The sequence below is a fragment of the Ursus maritimus genome, unplaced genomic scaffold (assembly GCF_017311325.1).
Source record: "Ursus maritimus isolate PB19 unplaced genomic scaffold, ASM1731132v1 scaffold_21, whole genome shotgun sequence".
NCBI lineage: Eukaryota > Metazoa > Chordata > Mammalia > Carnivora > Ursidae > Ursus > Ursus maritimus.
Genome location: NW_024424564.1, coordinates 35,004,518 through 35,022,838, shown reverse-complemented (window position 1 = coordinate 35,022,838; position 18,321 = coordinate 35,004,518). Strand labels below are relative to the sequence as shown.

At 44.9% G+C, this 18,321-nt stretch overlaps 1 protein-coding gene across 15 annotated transcripts in view; it reads left to right on the top strand.

Moving 5' to 3' along the window:
- The window catches only part of ANKS1B (ankyrin repeat and sterile alpha motif domain containing 1B), a 1,051,872-nt gene that overhangs the window by 1,030,050 nt on the left and 3,501 nt on the right, over positions 1 to 18,321 (top strand). For all 15 annotated transcript variants that reach the window (XM_040637361.1, XM_040637360.1, XM_040637359.1 and 12 more), the window contains one exon: positions 10,331 to 10,498. In XM_040637361.1, the coding sequence (XP_040493295.1) occupies positions 10,331 to 10,498 (168 nt within the window). The remainder of the gene's footprint in view (positions 1 to 10,330; positions 10,499 to 18,321) is intronic.

Genomic DNA, 18,321 nt, shown 5'->3' with positions numbered 1-18,321 from the left:
TATCCTGGAGCTGGGCCAGCACCTAGCAGGGCTGGGGCTCCCGGAGGAGGCGTGCTCGGGCTGGAAGCTGAACGATTAGTTTGCATGAACATGTGACAAGTTGGGAGGCATGACAACTCATTAATTCACTTTGCAGTGGTGAGCTCAGGGCATTAGACACACATCTGCGATAAGCAAGAAAAAATCATTTATATTTACTGTGTTTATTAAGCCAAGGAGATTAACTTGTGCATTTGAGAAAGATTTTCAATGAGAAGGGTTAAAATAAAAAGGGTTTTGAATTTGGGAAGTGCCCCTTTTCAAAGGCATCACAAGTTAGTGGCGGGGTTACTGTTCCACCGGGAGCTTTGACTTTTGAAGAGGGAGAAGTTGAAACCTAGCAAATCTCTCTTTTGACACCCTTTCTCCAAACCCCTGCCAAGTAACAGGGAAAAGATCACTGTGTTTCTCTTCTGCCCTGGCAAGCCAGTCCTCCAGCATGGCTGCCCGAGGCCTGCTATCCAGCCAACTTAGGCTGTGGTTCCATGAGGATAGGTGGGTGACCACGGGGCACAGGTGCGTGACCGCCATGGTGAACCTGGAACGTTACAAGAAAGCAAGTCCTGTCTTGGGGAGGAGGGCCCAAACTCCTTGTTAAGTCTGTGCTAAGCCAGTGCGCACTCAGGTACTCAGGGTGAGGCGTGAGGTTAAACTGTAGCAGGTAATGGTGGGATGCTCTGCCACCTTTAAAAATCTGGTTTTTGAAGAACATTTAACAGCAGGAAAAGCCATTCATCATTTAATGTTGCGTGAAAAAGCAACTTCTGAAACCACACACCAAGTATGATTCTAATTTTGTTTTAAATTCACATACATATTCATATAGCATATCAAAGTATTTGTGTGTATATGTGTATATATATACATATATGTGTGTATATATATATATATATATATATGAATGTAAAAAGAAAATAAACCAAAATGCAGTATTGGCTATATTCCAGCAGAATTTTATAGGTGATTTTCTGTTTTCTTCTTTATATATTTTAAAAATTGTCTACATGTACCCCTGTTATAGTTAGGGGAAAATATTAACGTCATGATTCTTTCAGTGAGCTGAAATCAGCCCTAAAGAGGCTATCTGCACGTTGACCAGCCAACATGTCAGCCCTGGACCAGATGCCTAACGTAAGACCTGTGATGGGGCAGTATTTATTTCTACAAATATAATCTATCAAGATTGATTTCTGGCTTGTACTTGAGAGAACTAACTATAGGTAGAGTTAAGGAGATGTCAATGAATTCTGTGAATATGCTCAGAATATTCTCAGAGTTATTTTTGCCTCAAGACGTGGGTGAAGCAACTTGTAGATGAAGCTTACCCGAGGCCTTAAAAAACAAGTACAAGCAAAATACAGCCAAGAAAGAAATGTGACTTCTTTCTGGAGACCCCACTGAGGACCCAGATTGAAAACCACTTTCCTTTGTCTTCAGGCCCCTGTGGCATTGCCTGTACTGGTTTGGCGTGTGTGCACTCAGGTCGGCCTGTGGGAGAGAAGAGAGGCGGCAAGAATTGTCTCTGCCGTCCATGTTCACCCTTCTCTAACCCTTAAGTGCAAGTCCTCTGATCTTAGGGACCTACCAAGCAGCTTCCTTTTTTCAGTTCTTCCAACAAACATTTGTTGAGCACCTAAGGTACCCTAAGCCTTAAAGACACAAAGTCAGATGAGACTAGAGCCCTCAAGGAGCTCCACCAACTGAGAGGGTCGGACCTATAAAGAGAAAATACTAGTAAATACCACGCGGTAAGTAGAGCCGTGTCAAGGTGCTGCAGGGCTGCCTGAGGAGGGACACTTGGTTGAACCTGGGGGTCAGGAAAGGGGATTAAGAGAGGACTCCTAGAAGATAGAATGCCCCAGGTGAATCTTCAAGGATGAGAAGTAACTCACCAGCCAGATGTGAGAGATGGGAAAAGGGTGTTTTGCCAAAAGCCAAAGCCATTTTATAATAGACAAAAATACTTGGCCTTTTGGAATCGTTTCTGGGGTGATTGTTGCCACGAGGACATCCTGTGAGATGAAGGCCAGCCCCTTGGTCACCGCATCTCTAGGCACTGGCTGATAGATTGTCGAGCCCGGCAGTCTGGCCTTTGCGTAATATGCTGCTATTTAACGTGGTGTCAATTCACATACATCTCTAAACTGAATCCATGGTTGGCTAGGTGAGGCATCAGCTTCTAATCATACAGTCCTGGATCCCCCAGGGTACAAAGGGACCTCCAGGTCACCTGGACCAGCCCCCAGTCCCAGTGCCATCTCAGTGGCGGGGATGGGTTCCATAGGTGGGTAGCCCATGGCGGGTCTGGCCCATTCAGGTGATCTAGGCATGGTCTCGATTCACCAACGTTGATGTAGCAAACCGGAGGCTCCTCATAATGCCCTTGGCCCCTTTGCCCCATCCGGGGCTTCCATGCGCAGACACAGCCCGTTCCTTGACTGCGTGTGTTTGCATCTTCTTCAGGTGTGGGTAGCCTCTGCTGAGCCCCAGAGGCCAAAGAACAGCCAGGTGTGGGCCTGTAGTTTTCTGGGGCTATGGAACTAAAATGTCCCTTCAAACGCACTTACTGAAATGTGGTAGTTGTTTTTTTAATGCTAATGGAAAACGCCAGTAGGTAGGCCAGAACGGTCTACTTGTAAACAGCAGCCTCCCAGCCTGGGCCAGCAGGGCCCTCTCTCCCCATGGAGATGAGAAGGCCACACATGATGTGCCCGGTCAGCCATTTTGGCAATAACAGGTTAAACAAAGTGAGCTCTCAAACAAATGTTTACATGAAGAAATGGACACCATTTATACCATATCTGTTTCCGTAAAGTATTTTAAGGCCGCTTCCATAAAGAGGTGTGATAGGTCTGAAATTTAGGTACACACAGATCTGAACTAGGGACAAGACCTACTAAAAGGAAGATCAACACCAAGGGGAAAGTTTTCACATCGATATGCAGACCACAGAGTTGTACTCTGGAAGAACTTTTTGTCCTGGGTCTCCATGGCAGAGTATTGTGCGATAGCATCTTACTAACATTCATACAGTGAATCTCCCGAACACGAGACTCTTCCTTTCAGGCGCCTCAGTGACAGTGGAACACCGGCAGACTCACGAAAGCAAGAAGGCAGGAACCCTGTGGCCCGAAATACTGGCTCATCTGAGGTCAGATCTGGGTTTGAATCCTGCCTCTGCCCCTTCCTAGCAGTTTGAACTTGGCCAAGTTAAACTCACTAATGCTGAGCTTCTCGCACATAAAATTGGGGGTGGTGATTCTCGCTTTACAAGGTAGCTGTATGAGGAGTGTCACTGTGAGGGTGAGCTAACCCACATCAGGCACTGAGCAGGTCCCTGGGGCGCAGTGAGCAATGTCACGTGGTAGTCGCTGCTAGCACGGCCTCATCAGCCCTGCGAGCTGAAACAGAGTACGGTCCGGGCACAGGCGGTCCAGCGCGGTGCAGGTATAAAACCCAGCACAGCTGCGAGAGTGGGCTGAGTGCGTGCCTGTAAGTCAACGCCCACATACAGGTTTTCAGCTGCGCTTGATCGAACTTGGACAGCAGAAGGCTCAGCTCTTTGCTCTGTACCTGGGGTAGAGGTACTGGGGCTCCAGGTTAAAGAAAGAGCTAAGTATTCTAAAATTCAGCTGAGCAGATGTTAGAATTGACATCCACTGTGAAAACTGAGGAGGCTAAATGAGATTCTTGGCCAAATGGATGGCCAGCCCCTCTGGCACATGGAGGCAAGCCAGAGTAACACCTGCAAATAGGGCCTGGGTTTTGCTTGGAACAGTTTCCAGCCCTCTCTGCCAAAGAATGAAAAGGCACCTAGAACCCCAAGGTGATGGGTAAAGAATAAGTACACTGTTTTTGAGCTAGAATATTTTCTCGTTTTTAATTATCAAAATGGAAAAGCTTATTCTTTTTTATGACTAAAATTATTCATCTTCATTTGAATAAAGTTCAAAACATACAAAGAAATACAAAAAGTCATCCGCAATCTCAACACTCAGTGATAACCATTAACAACATTTTAATATATATCCCTGTTTTCTATGCACATAGATACCATCTATGTTTGTACACATCCATGTATTTTTACTTAGTCTTTCAACCAGTTTTTTTTAAATGACTCAATTTTCATTTTAATTGGCTGACTAGTGTTCCACTGTGTGGATCTATGCAGTGTATTTAATTAGTCCCCTATTTATGAAAATTTAAAACATTATAATGAATATTCTGGCAAATATGCAAGGCTGAATCCTTCAGCCTAAAAAATGTTCAAGCCCCTACTTTATCAAAAATGCTTGGGCTTTTTTTTTTTCTTCTAAAAATGAAAGAATGCTTTTGTTTCCTGTCCCATCCTGGGCCACCTCCACAGTTGCCCCTCCAGGCCTCTTGATGATGCAGATAAAGCTTATTGCTAGGACAGAACCAAAAGGCACCCCTACAGTGGGACACCCCAAACAGAATCCCAGACTGGTTGGACAAGAAGGACACAGTGGATTCCCAGGGGCAAGCAGGGTCAAGAACCGGGCTCTCCCCGAATTTGTTTGGAGGTTTCCAACAAGGAAGGGAGAAGGAAACCCCTCACAGGAGGGATGGGATGCAGGCTGGGGCTACAGTTACTGGGATAGTCATTTTCGATTCCACCTGCCAGTGTTCTGTGCTTGTGGTGAGAGCTTATTTACTGTACAGTGTGCTTAAACATTTCTAATTTTTATGAGCTGGTTCTTCCTTTATAAGCTGACTATTCAACATATTCACTTCTTCCTTTATTATAACGATCATCAGGTTATGGAAATGATAAGTATTAATTTTTCAAATAAAACACAAAAGGATAAAGCAGGGGAAAAAAGCATAAAAGAATCCTAGTGATGCATCAGTTAACATAAATACCTGAGTGACCAGAATTTTTCCTAGAGGACAGATTGCCCACATCTCTGCTGCACTTTTTCTAACACCAAACTGAGCAATGTGCTGGGTGCAGCCTCAGGGACTAGGATGCAGGACAATGAAGGACACCTCCATGAGCCTCCCCTTTTCCCCATCATTCAGTGAGCATTCCTGGACACTTGCTGTAGGCCAGGCACGGGCCAGGCATTAGGGACTCGGCCCTGATACATGGAAGTCGCTCAGTCGGTATCCAAGGTGGTCAACTGCAGTCCTGACTGCCTTGAACTCACAGTAAATGCAAGCTTGCCTACACAGCCCCAGTTTGCAAAAAAAAACAAGTTTGTATCCCTTGATTACTATTAAGATCTATCCTTAAAATATGATGGCTCTGCAAATTCCTCTAATGTAACAATTCTTAATTCACAGAACAGAATCCCTAGGGGAGAAGGGAAGGGCTTTAGAGATTGGGATGTTCTCCCTGAGGTGGCTGTGCCCATTGACTCGGGATTCCCTGCCTTCCTCCTAAAGAGCCTCTGCTGGAGAGAGTGTTGCCCGGCTTCCCTCCTCATGGAAGGGGCACTGCCGCCGGCTGAGAATCCTTGTGATGATGGATCACAGGAAATCACAGAGGACACCCTTTGTCTGGAGGCTGTCTCTCCACTGGTCCTGGCGTGAGACCCAAGCAAATTGTGTACCTGTAGGAACCCTCACCCTAGTCAAGATGCCCTCCACCCAGGAGCTTCTGTATTTAATATTTTTAAGCTTTTTTTTTTTTAACCAGTTTGCAGAAGTCATTTATCTTAACTATAGTTCTAAGCTATAGTGGTCAAGAGCAGGGCCTTCCAACACCTGGATTCAAATCCTAGCTCTGCCAGGTGCTGGCTTCATGACCAAGTTATTTAACCATTCTGAGCTGAATTCTCTCACATGTGAAATAGGAATAACAGCTCCATGGTTATTAATAACCCCTACAGGTGGTGGTTGTTAGGATTCAGTGAGAGAGTCCACGTGAATGAAGCATGTCCTGCGCTATATGGCACACAGAAAGTAATGAATGTCGCTGAAACTGTCGTTGGTTAAGTGTAATCGTGAGTGATTCTCAGATCAGTCCAGTGAAGTCACTACTGCATGTTATTATCTCCATTTTTAAATTAAGAAAAATGAGGCTTAGAGCATGCTGTCCCCAGTCATCATCCCCCATGCCTGCAAACACAGGCTACCCGCTTTCAGTGGTGGTCTTTGTAAGGTAGAAAATGCTCGAGGCCAATTGCCATAATAAATGTGATTCTAGAAAGAGACTCATGCTGGAGAAGCCAAGGCAGGTATTTTCCAGTAAGCCAGGAAGGGAAGAAACAGAGACAGGTGGGGTTACATCATTGGAAAGATGTAAAGTAGTGAAGGTAAAGTTAAAGGAGTTTGAATTTATGCTCAAGGGAGGCAGTGACTAGAGATGAGTAAATGGTTGTGCCAACTTAGAAGGACATTCCAGCTCCGTGGTTTGGGCTAACGTGTGAAGGGACACCTTAGTGCTTACTGTGATGCTGTGACCAGGACGGGTCACAGGACTCCTAGCTTCCCCACGGCCAGGGCTAAGGGTGGGGTGGTTCCAGGAGTGACTCCCCAGGACTACATACTGTCCATCCCAGCTCCCAGGCTGGCAGTTCCTCCTTCTGCTGCCTAAATAGGAGCCAGCCGCTGTTAGCATCACATGGTGTTCCAGTTATCTGTTGCTGCTTAACAAACCATTCCAAAACTTAGTGACATAGAAGAATATCCATTTCATTAGGTTTAGGATTCCGTGAGTTATGGATTTGGGCAGAATATGGCAGTTCTGCCCTTTTCTGCTCAGCAATCTCGGGCCTCTGCTGGGGTGGCTCAGTGGGCTGCTAATGTTAGGACAGCTCTACTGGGGCCATCTGTCTGCAGTCTTGCGTCCTCCCTGTGCGGCGTCTCCCAGAGACTGAATGTCCAGGATGACTCCTTCGCTGTGTATCTGGAGGCAAGTTTGGGATGACTGCAACTGCTGCTTCCTACCAGGCGGTCTCTGCCTCTGGCTAGCTTGGACCTTCGCACAGCACGGTGACCTCGGGGTGGTCAAATGTTTACACATGGCTGGATTCCCTCTGAGCAAGTGTTTCAAGAGGCCTGGATGGAAGCTACAAGGCTCCTCACAACCAAATCTCGGAAGTCCCAGCATGTCACTTCTGCAACATTCTGCTAATTGGGAAAGTCAGTAGAGCCAATCCAGATTCAAGGAGGTAAAGAAACAGACTCACCCTCTTAGGAGAAGGTCATGGCATGTACACAGGGCAGCAGAATTGATGGCAGCCATCCTGGAACAAGCTACACATGTGGGTAGAGTTGAGAACATGGGCTTTGAGCCACAAATACTGGTTCACATCACAGCTCTGTGACTTTCTAGCTCTGTGATGTCAGGCAAGTTACTTAACCTCTCTGAACCTCTATTTCGTCACCTATAAAATAAGGATAATGGTATTTTGCAGATAACTGTGGTAATACTTAGATAAATCTAGTGCTTGGCACACTCAATTCCTAACACCTGTAAAGTCCTTACTTAATGGTAGCTATGCTTCCGAGAGTCATACCGCTGTATAGTATATCTGTACTGTATGTAGGGTAACTGTAGTGTACCTGTAGTAGGGCTGTTTCTCTAGTTTGTCCTTTGGCTGCCCATTCATTCATTCATTCAGCGTGCATTTACTGAGCACCTGCGGTGTGTCAGGCACAGTCTCGGGCACCGGCCTCCCCGCAGCTGCGAGCAGAGAGTGGCTGGGCCTTCAGGTTTGGGGGCAGCATCTCTAGCTCTTCAATGCCAGCCAGCATCACCGGGGTCGGCAAGCCTGGCTCACAGGAGGAGGCGAGGCTTGTGACCTCAGCCTCTCTGATACTGCAGTATTCACTTTTGGTCTCGTCCTAGTAGAAACTCCTACCCTCACAGTAACTGTCCTCTCATTTAAATAGTGGGACCGTTACTAAGGAGAGGCGGGAGAAATGAATCTTCCTCCCCATCTCCACACGTGTCTGCAGGTCCATCTGATGAGTGTTCCCCTCAGGGGCCCTGGTGTGTCAGTACTCAGCACTCCAGCCCCATCAGAATCAGTTGCTCCTCATGCCCATGGGCCCTCCCTGGCTTTCAGAATCAAGACCTCAAACACTGAGGTGACAGAAGAGATAGGAAAGGTAACGGTGTCCAGCTCTTTACTATACCTAATTATAAGGAAAAAACTCTAAAGCATTCGAAAATCAAGTGAAAAGCAAGACTCAAGAACAGAAGCCAAACCAGGAGAGGCCGTTTGGCACAGTCTGGTCTCAGTGTCTTATTTGAGCAGTTTCCTAACACCAAGAACTAATTAAAAATGAAAAAGCAGGGCTTCTAACCCGGTACCTTTCAAAAACCTTTAGGCTTCCCATAACAGTCATGTGAAAAATCTCACTTGCTCAAATGAGCCTCTTTGACTTTCATTTGATGACACTGGAGCTTTAAGTAAATCTCACTTTCAGGAATTTGTTTTTAGGTTAATGATACAGGAATTCACACTCATTAAGCTCCACTGTTCCAGTAGCTAAAAGCTGAACATTATAGAACTGCTGAATCTGCCATCTTTCCCTTAGTCCATTTGCCCACCCAGAGCATGACTATCTGCTACATAGCTCTGACAGACGGACATCAGCCAGCTCCACAGTCGTGCTGAACAAGACCAAGAGCCCATGACTTCACATGGAGACTACAGAAGTCAAAAGCCCCAGTCTCCCTTTCAGAGGGGTCCCTTCTGCGCGCTAGGAGGCAAAGCTGACGATGACGTGAGTGCCAAGTGTAGGCAGTCGAAGGGTTCAGCCCTCTTTGTGCAGTGATGGCCAGAGCTGTCTGCCAGCCCTCCTCCACTATCATTTGTCGGTGCACTGCTAATTTACTAGTCTGACTCATCCGTGGAGGCAAACATGGGATCAGTGTTCATTGCAGGAAGTGCTCAGTTGGCTGTGCAAGTTTCAGTGTCTCCAACAAGCACACGTCTGTCTTGTGGGGCCATCATTTCTTAACACGTCACTCAGAGAAGACACCTCCTCTGTCAAAACAGATTTCAAGCTCGGAGGCATTTTCCCTCCTTCAGTCTAAGACCACAATAGCCTGGCGTTGATCTGAAATCTGGTCAGTGCACAAACCCATGGGCCTCTTCCACATGGCCTCCAAAAGCCAGCCTGTTTCTCCTTCACTGTCTTCATCAAGTGGGAACAAACCCAAACGGTTCTCCCCATCATCATGGGGATTGAGCTATTCTGTGGCTTGATTTCGAGGAGCCAGATTGGTAGGGGCCATAGTTGGAAAAGCACATAAACAGAATGCCATTTCTGTTTTGAAAAATGAATAGACATTCTAGGGACACTGATCAGAATGAAAACTTGAGACAGACCGTGCCTGCTCTCTGCTGGTGCAGTGATTTTAAGAAAGTTCTCTGTGACTGACAGGCGTCTACCTGTTTGGTATGCTGTGACCTCAGGGGCATTGTCAAGACCCTGCCTCTCTGGGGTTAGACAACGTCATGTTTTCTCAGTGAGAGACGACCAGATGGAGCTGTGCTGGGAAGAGAAGGCAGAAACCAAAGATACGTTTCTGGAGAAGAGAAAAGAAAGCTAGAAGTCGTCTTGAAGGAAGTGATTGAAGGTCCGAAGAAAAGAACCTTTCTCCCAGTCACTGCTTGGCATGGCATTTGGGCCTGACAGAATCTCCTGTCTCTTGCTGATTTGATGATAAAATATGGAGTGGACCCACAGGGAGAGCAAGCGCCTCAAGAAATAGATGGATAATTGGCTCTGTTTGCATGCTGGCTGCTGTAACTGTGAGACACCACACCAGCATGACTAATGCCTCTCTCCTCCGCCTAAATTAGATTTTGATTGTGCTTTAGAGATGTTCACTGAATCACAGATGTTTGAGGTAAAAAGATCCAAACTTCTCAGGAACACCTCCTGTGGAGTGTGTGGGCTCGTCGTCACAAGCACGGCTGAGGCGCTTCCAGAACTCAGATGAAGGACCGTAGTAACCCCTTATCTTCCAAGGCCTGGGAGCAGACCAGCTGCCCATGAGGGAGTCTCTGAATGGAATAGGCTCCTGGGGCCAGTGGGTGTGGGCCTGCTCCCCATAGGGTGAAGTTGGGGGTCGGCTCCTTAGCGTGGCTGTCAGCCAATGCATCGCATGCTAGCTAATGCCTCATATAGACTCTAGATTGGACCTGGGGTTTCCTGTTCTTCACAGATTTCCACTGACTCACTGCCACACCAGGTGGACTAGTTCAAGGTCCTTGCCAGTTCACCTCCCACAGTGTTCCTCAGCTACTCAACTTGGCCAACCTGCGGTATGCCATAGTAAATGCTTTTCTCTTTTCTCTTGCAGAATTTAGCCTACGAAATCATCCTAACACTGGGACAGGCATTTGAAGTTGCTTACCAACTCGCACTACAAGCAAGAAAAGGGGGCCATTCCTCTACACTTCCAGAAAGCTTTGAAAACAAACCCTCCAAACCCATCCCCAAGCCTCGTGTCAGCATTCGCAAGTCGGTGGTAAGTAGAAACAATACAGATGTTCTGAAAATCTTGAGCTGGAGGGAGAGGAAGCGGTTAAGCAGGTCCCGAGTGATGTGGGGGGCCTGCCTTTCTCTGTCTCCCTTGGCCTCATTCTCCTGGCATGTGTCCTTCATCCTCCCAGCCTGGTTCCTGCAAAGTCTCGGGGGACCATCTGTCTGAACCTAGAGTCTCTCAAGAAAATTCCACTTTCTCTGTCACCTGTGGCAGCTCTGTGAGAGGTGGACTGGGTGCTGCTGCTTCCTTGATGAATCTTTCCTGAAGGTTCAGGCAAGCTTGGGAACAATGTTCCCTGAGGCTTCACGCCATCCCACCAGGGGCCGAAACCTCTTGCGAGCCACAGGCCCTTGGAGAGGTTGGCAGAGCTTCACAGCAGGGCGTCCCAGGTGCCTGCTAGAGGGAGCTAGCCAGATGCACAGGCTGTGCCCACGTCTCGGGTCAGAGCAGAGCGGCCCTCTCCCCCTCTGCCAGAGGCTTGGATGCCAGCTTGCGGCAGGCTTTCTCCCAGCAGCTGGGGCTTCCTGCAGAGCAGTGACTCTTCAGAGGGTGCAGCCCCTCCTTCCTCCTCGTCATCTGTCTTCCTCCAGGAATTTCCTCCCCTTCCCTCCCACAAGCTCTGTAGACATCCTGTCCTAACAGACTTTTATGACTTCAAAGCGGCCTCCTCTGGTAGTAGCAATACCCTGAAGCTGGAGCGTTCCCAACCAGCCTCCCATCTGGCTTCTGCTCCGGCTGCCGTGTGTCATCCTAGGAACGCTGGGGCTCGGGACAGACAGGAACCCCCAGATGCCTTGCTCCCACACCCACATATCCTTCTATCTCTAGCTCTCTCCTCCCCACCATCCCCCTCTTGTGGGGTCATGGGGGAAGTCTAAGATCTTTAATGTTTGTCAGGAAGCACCTGCCTTTGTGACCATGTGGCTTCTTGTATAGTCTTCTTTTGGGCCTCTACTCCTGCCACCATTCTTGGCGACTTCAGTCCCTTCAATCCCTTGGCAGCTTCAATGGGGACAATCCCTCCAGCATCTAGCCTCTGCTCCTTGACTACTCACCTCAACCCCACTTCAGCCATTCACCCCCATGCTCATCCCTCATCTCTGAGCATCACCAGTAACTGCATGTCCTCTGAAAACCTTCCCCTCAGACACCATGGTCCCGTCACCTCTGCACCTACCCAGCCCCACTGGTTCCCAATCCTCTTGCACTCCCACAAACCCAGACTTGTATGTTCAGTTGCTTCTTTAATATCTAACACACATCTGAAACATACAATTTGGCTATTGTAAACAATGCTGCTATAAACATATATCTTTCCAAGTTTTCAGATTCTTTGGGTAAATACCCAACAGCGTGATTTCTGGGTTATATTGTTAATTCTATTTTTAATATTTTGAGGAACTTCCATACTGTTTTCCACAGTGGCTGTACCAGTTTGCAGTCCCACCTACAGTGTATGAGTGTTCCTTTTTCCCCACATCCTCACTAACACTTGTTTCTAATGGTTTTGATTTTAGCCATTCGGACAGGTTTGAGGTGGTATCTCACTGTGGTTTTGACTTGCATTTCCCTGATGATGAGTGATGTTGAGCATCTTTTCATGTGTCTGTTGGCCATTTGTGTATCTTCTTTGGAGAAATGTCTATCATGTCTTCTACCAATTTTTAATTGGATTATTGGGGCTTTTTGGTGTTAAGTTGTAAAAGTTCTTTATATATTTTGGATACTAACCCTTTATCAGATATGTCATTTGCAAGTATCTTCTTCCATTCAGTAGGTTGTCTTTTAATTTTGTTGATTGTTTCCTTTGCTGGGCAGAAGCTTTTTATGTTGATGTAGTCCCAGTAGTTGATTTTTGCTTTTGTTTCCATTGCCTCAGGGGACACCTAGAAAAATTTTGTTATGGCCGATGTCAGAGAAGTCACTGCCTGTGGTCTCTTCTAGGATTTTCATGGTTTCAGGTCTCACATTTAGGTCCTTAATCCATTTTGAGTTTATTTTTGTGTATGGTGTAAGAAAGTGGACCACTTTCATTCTTTTGCATGTAGCTGTCCAGTTTTCCCGGCAACATTTGTTGAAGAGACTCTTTCTCATTGCATATTTTTGCCTCCTTTACTGAAGATTAATAGATCATATCATGGGTTGGTTTCTGGTCTCTTTCTTCTGTTCCATTGATCTATGTGTCTATTTTTGTGCCAGTACCATACTGTTTTGATTATTACAGCTTTGTAGTGTATTCTGAAATCTGGAATTGTGATATTTCCAGTTTTGTTCTTCTTTTTCAAGATTGCTTTGGCTATTCATGGTCTTTTGTGGTTCTATACACATTTTAGGATTGTTTGTTCTAGTTCTATGCAGAATGCTGTTGGTATTTTGATAGGGATTGCATGAAATCTGTAGATTGCTTTGGGTGGTATGGACGTTTTAACAATATTTGTTCTCCCGATCTGTGAGCAGGGAATGTCTTGGAATTTGTTTGTGTCATCTTCGGTTTCTTTCATCGGTGTTTTATAGTTTTCACTTTTTAAAAAGATTTTATTTATTTATTTGACAGAGAGACAGCCAGCGAGAGAGGGAACACAAGCAGGGGAACTGGGAGAGGAAGAAGCAGGCCCCCAGCAGAGGAGCCTGATGTGGGGCTCGATCCCAGGACCCCGGGATCACGCCCTGAGCTGAAGGCAGACAATGACTGAGCCACCCAGGCGCCCCAGTGTTTTATAGTTTTCAGAGTAGATCTTTCACCTACTTGGTTAAGTTTATTCCTAGGTATTTTACTATTTTTGGTACAACTGTAAGTAGGATTGTTTTGTTAATTTCTCTTTCTGGTACCTCATTATTTGTGCATAGAAATGCAGTTTCTGTATATTGATTTTGTATCCTGCGACCTTACTGAATTCATGTATCAGTTCTAGTAATTTTTTGGTGGAGTCTTGAGGGTTTTCTATACATAGTATTATGTCCTCTGCAAATAATGAAAGTTTTACTCCTTCCTTACCAGTTTGGATGCTTTTCATTTCTTTTTCTTGTCTGATTGTTGAGGGTAGGATTTCCAGTACCGTGTTGAATAAAAGTGGTGAAAGTGGATATCCTTGTCTTGTTTCTGATCTCAGCGGAACAGGTCTATCATACCGTTGAGTATGATGTTAGCTGTGAGTTTTTCATATGTGGCCTTTATTATGTTGAGGCATGTTCCCTCTAAACCTACATTGTTGAGGGTTTTTATCATGAATGGATATTGCACTTTGTGAAATGCTTTTTCTGCATCTTTTGAAATGATCATATGGTTTTTATCCTTTCTCTTATTGATGTGATGTATCACATTGATTGATGTGGAAATATGAACCATCCTTGCATTCTGGGAATGAATCCCACTTGATTGTAGTGAGTGATTTTTTTTTAATGTATTGTTGAATTTGGTTTGCCGATATTTTGTTATGCATTTTTGCATGAATGTTCATCAGGGATATTGGCCTGTAGTTCTCTTTTTTGGTGGTGTCTTTATCTGTTTAATATCAGGGTAATGAGGGCTTCAGAGAATGAATTTGGAAGCTTTCCTTTCTCTTCTATTCTTTGGAAAAGTTTGAGAAGAATAGGTATTAACTCTTCTTTAAATGTTCGGTAGAATTCACCTGTGAAGCTGTCTGGTCCTGAACTTTTGTTTGTTGGGAGTTTTTTCGATTACTGATTCAATTTCGTTGCTGGTAATTGGTCTGTTCAAATTTTTTGTTTCTTCCTGATTCAGTTTTGGGAGGTTACATGTTTCTAGGAATTTATCTAATTTCTTCTATGTTGTCCCACTTGTTGACACATAATTTTTCATAATATTCTCACAATTCTTTTTTATTTCTGTGATGTCAGTTGTTATTTCTCCTCTTTCATTTTTTTTTAAAGATTTTATTTATTTATTAAAGAAAGAGACAGCCAGTGGGAGAGGGAACACAAGCAGGGGTAGTGGGAGAGGAAGAAGCAGGCTCCCAGCAGAGCAGGGTGCCCGATGCAGGGCTCGATTCCAGGACCCTGGAATCACGCCCTGAGCCGAAGGCAGATGCTTAACAACTGAGCCACCCAGGCGCCCCTCTCCTCTTTCATTTTTGATTTTGAGTCCCCTCTTTCTTTTTTATTTTTGATGTGTCTGGCTAGAGATTTATCAATTGTGTTGATCTTTTCAAAGTACCATCTCCTGATCTGTTGTTTTTTTTAATTTTCTATTTCATTCTTCTCTAATCTTTATTATTTCCTTCTTTCTGCTGGTTTTAGGTTTTGTTTGTTCTTTTTCTAGCTCCTTTGGGTGTAAAGTTACATTGTTTGTGATTTTTCTTGCTTCTTGAGGTAGGCCTGTATTGCTATAAACTTCCTCTTAGATACATCTTTGGTGTATCCCAAAGATTTAGCACCATTGTGTTTTCATTTTCATTTCTCTCCATCTATTTTTTTAATTTCCTCTTTGATTTCTTGGTTGACCCATTCATTGTTTAGTAATGTTTCTTAACCTCCATGTATTTGTGTTCTTTCCAGACTTCTTTCTTGTGGTTCGTTTCTAGTTTCATAGTGGTGTGGTCAGAAAAGAGGCATCGTATAACTTCAATATTTTTTAATTTGTTGAGACTTATTTTGTGGCTTAACATCTATTTTGGAGAATGGTCCATGTGCACTTGAAAAGAATGTGTATTTGTTTTAAGATGATTATATCTGTTAAATCCATCTGGTTCAATGCGTCATTCAAAGCAACTGTTTCTTTATTGATTTTGTTTGGATGATTCATTGATGTAAGTGGGGTATTAGAGTCCCCTACTACTATTGTATTACTGTTGATTACTTTTTTTTTTTTAATATTTGTTATGAGCTGCTTTATGTATTTGGGTGCTCCCATGTTGGCTGCATATTTACAATTGTTGTTATCTTCTTGTTGGATTGTTCCCTTTATGATTAGGTAGTGTCCTTTGTCTCTTGGTACCATCTGTTTTGAAGTCTATTTTGCCTGATATAAATATTGCTGTCCTGGCTTTCTTTTCACTTCCATTTGCATGATAAATGCTTTTCTATCCTTTCACTTTCAAGACTGTGTGAGTGTTTAGGTCTGAAATGAGTGTCTCGTACGCAGCATATACGTGAGTCTTGCTTTTTTATCCATTCCATCACCCTATGTCACTTGATTTACAAACAAAGTAATTATTGACAAGTATGTAGTTATTGCTATTTTGTTTTGTAGTTCTCTGTTCCTTTCTTGTCCTGCTCTCCTCTCTCATGGTTTGCCTGCTCTCTTTAGTAATAAAGTTAGGCTCCTTTCTCTTTATTTTGCATATCTATTACCACTTTTGTTGTGTGGTTACCATAAAGTTTGTATGTAACATCTTATGCATATGGCAGTGAGTACTAAGTTGATGGTCACTTAAGTTTGAACCCATTCTAAAAGCACTAATTTTTTTTTAAAGATTTATTTGTTTGACAGAGATAGAGACAGCCAGCAAGAGAGGGAACACAGCAGGGGAGTGGGAGAGGAAGAAGCAGGCTCCCAGCAGAGGAGCCTGATGTGGGACTCGATCCCATAACGCCAGGATCACGCCCTGAGCCGAAGGCAGACGCTTACCTGCTGTGCCACCCAGGCGCCCCTAAAAGCACTAAATTTTTACTCCTCTCTCCGCATTTTAGGTGTATGGTGTCATATTTTACATCCTTTTATTTTGTGAATCCCTCGACTGATTTTTATAGGCATACTTAATACTGCTTTTGTGCTTCCTACTTTTCTTACTCCTGCTTATAGTCTTTCCTTTCCACTCTAAGAGTCCACTTTAATATTTCTTGTAGAGCTGGTTTAGTGGTCATGAATTCCTTTAACTTTTGTCTGGGAAACTCTTTATCATCTCTCCTATTCTGAATGATGGCCTTGCCGGTTAGAGGTTTTTTCTTTCAGCACTTTGAATATATCATGCCACTTTTTTCTGGCCTGCAAAGTTTCTGCTGAAAAATCAGCTGATAGCCTTATGGGGCTTCCTTTGTATGTAACTGTTTTCTCTTGCTGCTTTAAAAATTCTCTAGCACAACTTTTTGCCATTTTAATTACAATGTGTTTTGGTGTGGACCTCCTTGGTTTGATTTGTTGGGGGCTCTCTGTGCCTCCTGGATCTGGACTTCCATTTCCTTCCCAAAATTAGGTAAGTTTTAAGTTATCATTTCTTCAAATAAGCTTTCTGCCCCCTTTTCTCTCTCTTCTTTTAGGATCCCTATAATGCAGTGTTATACTGAATAGTGTCACTGAGTTCCCTTAATCTGGCCTCATTTTTTGTTAATCCTTTCTTTCTCCTGTTCAGCTTGCTTGCTTTCCACTACTCTGTCCCCCACATCACTGATCCATTCTTCTACTTCCTTTAGTCTATTTATTCCCTCTAGTGTATTTTTAATTTGTTATTGGGTTCTTCATCTCTGATTGGTTCTTTTTTATGTTTTCTATCTCTTTGTTGAGGGTCTCACTGAGGTCCCGTACTCTTTTCTCAAGTCCAGTAAGTACCTTTATGACCTTTATTTATTTATCAGGCATATTATCTCCGTTACTTATCTCCAAGAGTTTAGTTGTCTTGCTGTGATTTTGTCCTGTTCTTTTCATTTGGGACATCTTCCTGTTTCCTCATTTTGTCTAACTCCCTGTGTCTGTTTCTGTGTGTTAGGAAAGTTAGCTATGTCTCTTGCTCTTGAAAGTGGTGGCCTTATCAACAAGAGGTCCTATAGCGCCCTGCAGTGCAATGTCCCCTCTTCATCAGAACCTGGCACTTATGGGGTATTCCCTCTGTGTGTTGTGTGTACCTTACTGTTGTGGTTGAGCTGCTTTTGCCTTCAGTCCAGTTGTCTTCTGTGGCTCTCTTTACCTGTTGTGGGCAGGGTTTGGTTCCCTGTGTTGTTAGTGGGCCAGTCTGGGGCAGCCTTGGGCTTGAGTTGGGTTAGACCAGGTATTTTCCAGAGCTGCAGGAGCACTGCACGGAAAGCATTCTCCCTGTGTTGTCCCCTGAGTTTTTGTTGATGAGTGGAGCCTGTAGTCAGACCAGATATCTGCCCCCAGCCCACTCCTGGGGCCACAGTCAGATTGCTTGTGTGCTTTTATTCCCCTTCCCCCAGGGCAGAAGTCCCTTTGAGGTGGTGCTGACCCCTGTCAGGGCTGCTTGTATCCTGCCATGCTTGTGGCGTTGCTCTGGATGGACTCGCAAGGCCAGATCGGGGGGTGGGTCCACAGGAGAGCGTGGGGGCAGGGCATGCTGTTAGCAAGGTAGGTGGAGAGAGTTCTTGCTGCAGTGGTTCACACGGGTGTACCCATATCCAGGCTGGGGGGTAGGAGAGGGAAATGGTGCTTGCCAGTTCTCTTGTTCTTGAAGTCTCCCAAAGATCTCGGCCCCTCCAGCACATGCTCTGAGATTAGTAAGCAAGTCTTCCTCCCTCCTGTATACCCCAGGTGTTTTTCAAACTGCTGCTTCTATGCTGTATCTTGGTGGGGCTATTTGTTATGCTATATGTTAAGGGCAGGGACTCAGTTTCCTGTCACTCTCTGGCTCACTGATTTTCAAAGTTCCAGGTGTGTTAAGCCCCACTGATTGTAAGAACTCATGATGTTAAGTCCCTCTGGTTTTCAAAGTCAAATGTTACAGGAATTCATCTTCCCAGTGCATGTCTTCTGTGCCTGGGGTGCCTGGTGTGGGGTCTGCTCCTCTCCCCCTCTGCACCCACAGGATCCCTCCTTTAGGTCCTGCAGGTGTTTGGCTCCCAACTGCATCTCTGCCCTTTCCACCCTCTTCAATGTGGGCTCTTTTTTACATTTAGCT